Source organism: Terrapene carolina, unplaced genomic scaffold (genome assembly GCF_002925995.2).
Source record: "Terrapene carolina triunguis isolate 2854851 unplaced genomic scaffold, T_m_triunguis-2.0 Scaffold66, whole genome shotgun sequence".
Lineage (NCBI taxonomy): Eukaryota > Metazoa > Chordata > Testudines > Emydidae > Terrapene > Terrapene triunguis.
The window spans coordinates 91,647,222-91,653,177 of NW_020664417.1; the positions used below are offsets into that span (position 1 = coordinate 91,647,222).

Consider the following 5,956-nt stretch of genomic DNA (forward strand, 5'->3'; position numbering starts at 1 on the left):
CACCCCCCCCCCCCCCCCCCCCCCCCCCCCGGAGCACTGCTTTACCACGTTATATCCAAATTTGTGTTATATCGGGGTAGAGGTGTATTAGACATATCACCTCAGCACCATACCACCCAGCCACCAATGGCTTGGCTGAAAGGTTTGTGCAAACTTTTAAGCAAACGCTGCGATCCAGGGCATGTTAGAAGGGGTCATTACAGCAGAAACTGGCATGCTTCTTGCTAGCATATGGAAATGCAGTGCCTGCCATGATAAACCAAACATCTGGAATGCTGTGTACGGGCCAAAATCTCAGGTCACACTCTGATTTATTAAAGCCAGACCTACATCTACAAGTCCAAAATCATCAAACCTTGTCAGCTACAAGTGGGTCAAACAGTGTTTGTGCATTTACTGGGGACCCAGTACGTGGGGTCTGTCCAATGAGTCCTTTGTCTTATACAGTACAAGTGTCACCCAATATGTTTGGGTGCCACCACATCAACCAATTGCCTAACAAAAGAAGCAAAATTGGGGAAGCTGCCACTTGCTCCAATGTTGGTTCCCCAGCTTGAAGCCACAACAAGTAACATTATACTGGAAAGCAGCTGTGCTGAACAACCAGCATCATCTGAAGACATGTCACTTCTTCAAGGAAATGTTCAAATGTTGGTGGACACTATCCAGAAGGACAACGCAAGCCACCTAAAGGACATGACTTGTAAATGGACCTTTTTTTTTTTTTTGGTCCCTCCACAAGTACTTCTGAGGAGTTGCACCCATTTCATTTTGGGATGACAATAGATGTAATCTATTTGAAGGTATTGAGTAGAGTGTTGAATCTGTTTATGTGAATTGACAGTTATTTATGTTGAATCTGTTATATTGGTGTTACCGTGTTTTTTTTTCCCCCCTCAATACAAGAGCGAGTCAGCCAGCTGGCTCCAACCTTGTGTATGTGCCTGTGTTTCTAATCAGGGATTCATGCTGTATCTGCAGTACATAACAGCAGTTACTTTGTGTTGCTGTGACCTGCTGTCCTGGTGTGATTACTATTGCAGGGGAATACGCCTGAGCAAGCCCAGCCCTTAGCATCCCCTCGAGTCCATTGCTGTCTCATAAACTCTGCCTTTTGGTAGGTTACCCAGGCTGTACCTTTGTCCTGTAGAACCTCAACCCCTGAGTCCTCTCTACAGGGGTCTGGATGCTGACAGTGCAGTTGGGTGGAGCTCAGTGGAAGGAAACTCCAGCCAAGCAACCAGCATCTCCAGTGCTCAGTACCAGGTTGGGTAAAACCAAATAAAGCTTCCAACCTCAACCTGTGTCGTCAACCCCCCCAAAAACATCAAGTGCCCTCATCTAAAGGAGAAAATATGTTGTGCTTTCTCCCATCTGAGCCCACTTGTGAACCTGACAACTGCCCAATTGCTCCCTCAAAGGCCCCATACTGCTGCAATCTTCTCTCTGTCAGAGGAAGGCTGGATGCAGCCACTAGCTCCGGTCTGTGTTGTTCCAAGTGTCCAGAAGAGTGGGTTGTTAGAGAGTAACATGAATTGTTCCTTCCTTCCAGAAGGTGAGCTTGAAGCCTCCTCAACCCTCCTAGCCTCTGCTAGCTCTGGAGTTCGGGAACTTGGTTCAGTCTTTTCACATGACAGCACTGGGAGGGCTGTGTCTCTTTTAATCCTGAAATGCTCAGGGTAGTCAGCAAGTAAGAATTATTTTGGGGAATCACGGAATAAAATCATTTATGCAGCAACAAATGCCCCAATTTAGCTGCGGGGGGATAAAAATCAATCCCGCACCAAAACTTCTATCTTGAACAAGTCTAGCAGCAAACCTTTCTGACAGGACTGTATACTCAATTGTCTTTGTGTCTCCAGGTGGTGCTGTTATACAGTCTTTCACGGTTTTTGTTAATGTGCGAGCATATGGTCAGTTTTGGGAAGGTGTGACATTACTGATTAAAATATGACCATATAGATCATTGTTGCAACCACTGTTATATATTTGCAATAAATCTTCTACAAAGCTTGTCAAGTGAGGCGTCTATGAAAAGATTATGATTTGCTGGTTAAGATTATGCTATCTGTATGCATGTATCATTTTATATTTGAAGCTATAAGTATTGGCTTTGTACCTGGATTTCAAATGTTTGCTCCAGGGGTAATGCCCGTGAAGTAGTTAGCCAGCACATCTTGGAGGGACTATTCAAATTGAGTGGCCCATCAAAAGGACACTTAACTGACAATTTACACTGAATGGACTGTCCTGCAACGTGCTGGCTGGAATATAGGTAATGGCTTCCTGCAATGACTCGAAATTGGGCATGGACATGTGGCTTGCCCATGTGATTCCAAACACTATCTGGTCACCTGTGCTGAGGTTTCTGTTTGAAACAATGGGTTTCCCTACACGTGGCAGAGGATATAAATGGCCCTGGAAACCCCTCCATTTGCCTCTGTCCTGCTCAAATCTCTGGACTGTGGATTTATACTAATGGGAGTATTCTAACCAAGGGCCAGAGGTCCAATGATTTGGAAGCAGCCAGAGACTTATCAAGCCAGCAGTTTATTCCATCACTGCTACAAGCCCGAACCAAGAACTTTGCAATTATTATATGTATTTGTTTCTTTTAGCCAATTTTAACTCTCACCTGTCTTTCTTTCTTTTTCTGAATAAACCTTTAGATTTTAGATACTAAAGGATTGGCATCAGCGTGATTTTTGCATAAGATCTAAGTTATATATTGACCTGGGTGTGTGCCTGGTCCTTTGGGATCAGAAGAACCTTTCATTTGATGAGACTGGTTGCAAAGAACCACTCTTCTCTGAATCTAGTGGTTTTGGTGGTGATATAAGAACTGGAATGCCCAAGGAAACTGCTTTTATGACTTCTTGTTAGCCAGTGTGGTGAAACAGGAGTTTACTTTTGTGGCTGGTTTGGTATATCTTATGAAAGAATAACCACTAGTTTGGGGTTGTGTTTGCCCTATTTCTCAGCAGTTCGTCCTGAATTTGACATCCTCAGTTGTGACCCACCGAGGCACGGTTACAGAAGGCATGTTATGTTACTGTTTGTTTGGGTTGTGCATGGTTCTGAGGAAAGGGATCTCTGTGAGCAGCAGGAAAGGTTGTTCTCTGTCTTAGTCTCTGATTAAATTCTTGAGGGAGATTTACTTTCTGGGATATGGGCATTGGTGTTGGGATGAGATTCCTGAAAGAGGGGGTTGATTGTATGCTGTTTTTACCACCTCTGTTCCAGGACGGGTGTGTATGTGTAAATAAAACAAGTTATGCTTAGTATACTTACACTCGGCATTGTGGATTTCTCTTACTCTGAGAAGCTGGGCCAGACATCTGCTTGGCAGGGGGACAACACTGGTGTCAGAAATGGGATACTGGTATTGGGAAAGAGACAACAGTATTATAAAAAGGTCAGCAGTGGGTGCACCGGACTCTGTCTGGTGTTGCAAGACTGATCAAAATGCTGTCTGAAATCTAGTGTAGCACGTAGGCATAGGAAGCAGCTGTCCACTGAAAGGAACAGGATGGGGAGGTTTTTGTATTGGTCCGTATCACTGTGAGAGGCAAGCTCTTGCCTTGTTGACAGTAATAATCTCCAGCATCTTCAGTTTCAACTCTGCTGATTGTGAGAGTGTAGTCAGTGCCAGAGCCACTGCCGCTGAACCGGGTTGGAACCCCAGATGGCCGGGAGGTAGCATCATAGATAAGCATTTTAGGAGCTTGTCCTGATTTCTGTTGGTACCAGGCTAGTACTTGATAGCTACCACTAGTGAGGCTTGAACTGGCTTTGCAGCGGATAGTGACTGTGTCTCCAGGAGACGCTGCCAGGGATTCTGGAGTCTGAGTCAGCACAATCTGCGCATTGGTGTCTGAGTTAGCAAACAGAATATACATTAGTATGTACATGTGTAGTCTTTCTCTAGTCTGTACATTCAGCATTAATGTATATAAAATATATATCAATAGTATAGTTCATTAAAATACACACTATCTTGTCTTTATAAATGTGCCCATGTGCCTCTTTCCATACTTATGAAAGTTCCTCATTCTGAAAATGATGCTAACTTTAACTTTGAGGTGGTTCTTTCATTCCAAATTGTTTTCAATCGCTTCTGTGTTTCTCAAACCCATTTTCTCCCTCAGTTGCAATTAGGAGACAAGCATTTCTGAAGTTACTGTCAATACCTGAGGAATGTATACTGATAAATAATCAATGTTTCTAGATCTTTTATTTTTTTTCTGTGGATCATTATAGCTTAAAGGATACAGCGCCCCCTTTGTTTGTTTCTTACCCTGGATCCAGAGCACTAGCAGGCAGATAGGTTGAGCCTGTGAGATCATCTTGGTATGTCCGATCGGCCAGTGCTCATCAACAAACTGTAACGAATGCCATGGAACATTTATAACAGCTCAGCGCTGCGGTGCAGTGTCATTTGGGCGTGAAATATGCAAATTTAGTTCAGAGATGAAAATTCCCAGCTGACCTAAAAACATGCAGAAAAAGGGAAGTAAAAGGGGTGGTAGATGAAATACACAAGCTCAACCTGAGGAGTACTGGGGCAGCATCCTCCATTTGTGTTCCAATGGCAGTTCTGATGATAGTGCCGGGGTGCCCAGAGGTTCCTATATGGATCAGGACCCTGTTTTGTTGGGTGCTGAGCAACCCCACGTTAGGTTACAGTCCCTGTCCCTCGTTTTGTGTTGAAATGGCATCTGTCAGTGTGGAATGGGAATCAATGTTCTCAGCTCTCAGTGTTGCCAGGCTGCTCATTTAAATTTATGGAGCCATGGAATCATTGTTATACTAGGAATCATCTCAGATAGATGATATTGATGGTGTGATCCCCATGCATCAGGGGATCTGAGCAGGGGGCTTAACCCTTCCCTTCCTTACTGGGTTTGTTAGTCATCACCTCACAGACCTTATAGTGATGCACAGGCTTGTGGGAACTTTATCCCTGAATCTCCTGACTATTCTGCCATTAAAATCCCAAAGGGTACAGGAAAAGGCTAGTATTCCATTAAAGAGTTTTTGAGCCCTGTAGCAGCGCTTCCCATGTTCTATGTAACATTGCATGAATAGACCATTATTTTCATTCCTGAAGATTGAAAGTTAGACTTTTAAGCGTGGTGCTCCCAGCACCTCCCACTGAAAAGATAGTTGAATGTGGCCATCTAGTGTCAGTTGTGTGAAATTTCAGCTTTTTGTTTAAAGAGGTTAGATGTGCAATGCCGCTGTTCTGTAAATGTCTGTTTCCTGTGCTAGGTATAGTGGGGTAGAGCTCACAGCAAGGAAATACTGTATTTTGTGAACAAACAAATCAAATACTCAGAACCACACCAAAAATACTTTTCAATAATGACATTCTGTAGTGGAGGATGTGTGTTAAAAGAATAGCTTTTTTATGCCCTCACAGGTTAATTTACCTGTTAAAGGAATAGATAATGGAAGTGAATATACTTTTGATTTCTCAATGTATTTTAATTGATCTAGCAACATAATTTCCTTTTTAAAAATTAAAAAAAAGTATTAACAGTAACAGACTTGGTGTAAACCAAGTGAAAGAGAAACTTGCCCTTTATAAAATATCATTACAGTACTGATCCAAAACAGTGCAATGACGCTAGTATAAACTGTAGAACTGGGACCGTTGCTGTAATGTTCTTATATGAGTGGTGAATTGAATCCATCTGTGAAAGCAGGAGAGCCAGGGCTAAGATGAGTTTCTTATCTGTAACCAATATGATGCAGTCCACAGCCTTCTAGTGTATTTTTACTTATGTCCTAATATAAGTGTTTCTTTATACAGCATCTTTGATCTGCATCTGTCGTGCTGTCATAGAGGAGTCAACTTATAGTGGTATTTATTATGGAGACAGCAACATCTCCATAGTGAAGGTTGCAACTAATTTCTACTCTAAAGCCCAATATTACTCCCTCTATGTGCTTT

At 42.8% G+C, this 5,956-nt stretch overlaps 1 gene segment (V, D, J or C); it reads right to left on the minus strand.

Moving 5' to 3' along the window:
- Window positions 1–3,479: 3,479 nt before the first annotated feature.
- Window positions 3,480–3,911, minus strand: LOC115271158. The segment is given in 1 exon segment: window positions 3,480–3,911. A coding segment is annotated over 1 exon segment (432 nt).
- Window positions 3,912–5,956: the final 2,045 nt, after the last annotated feature.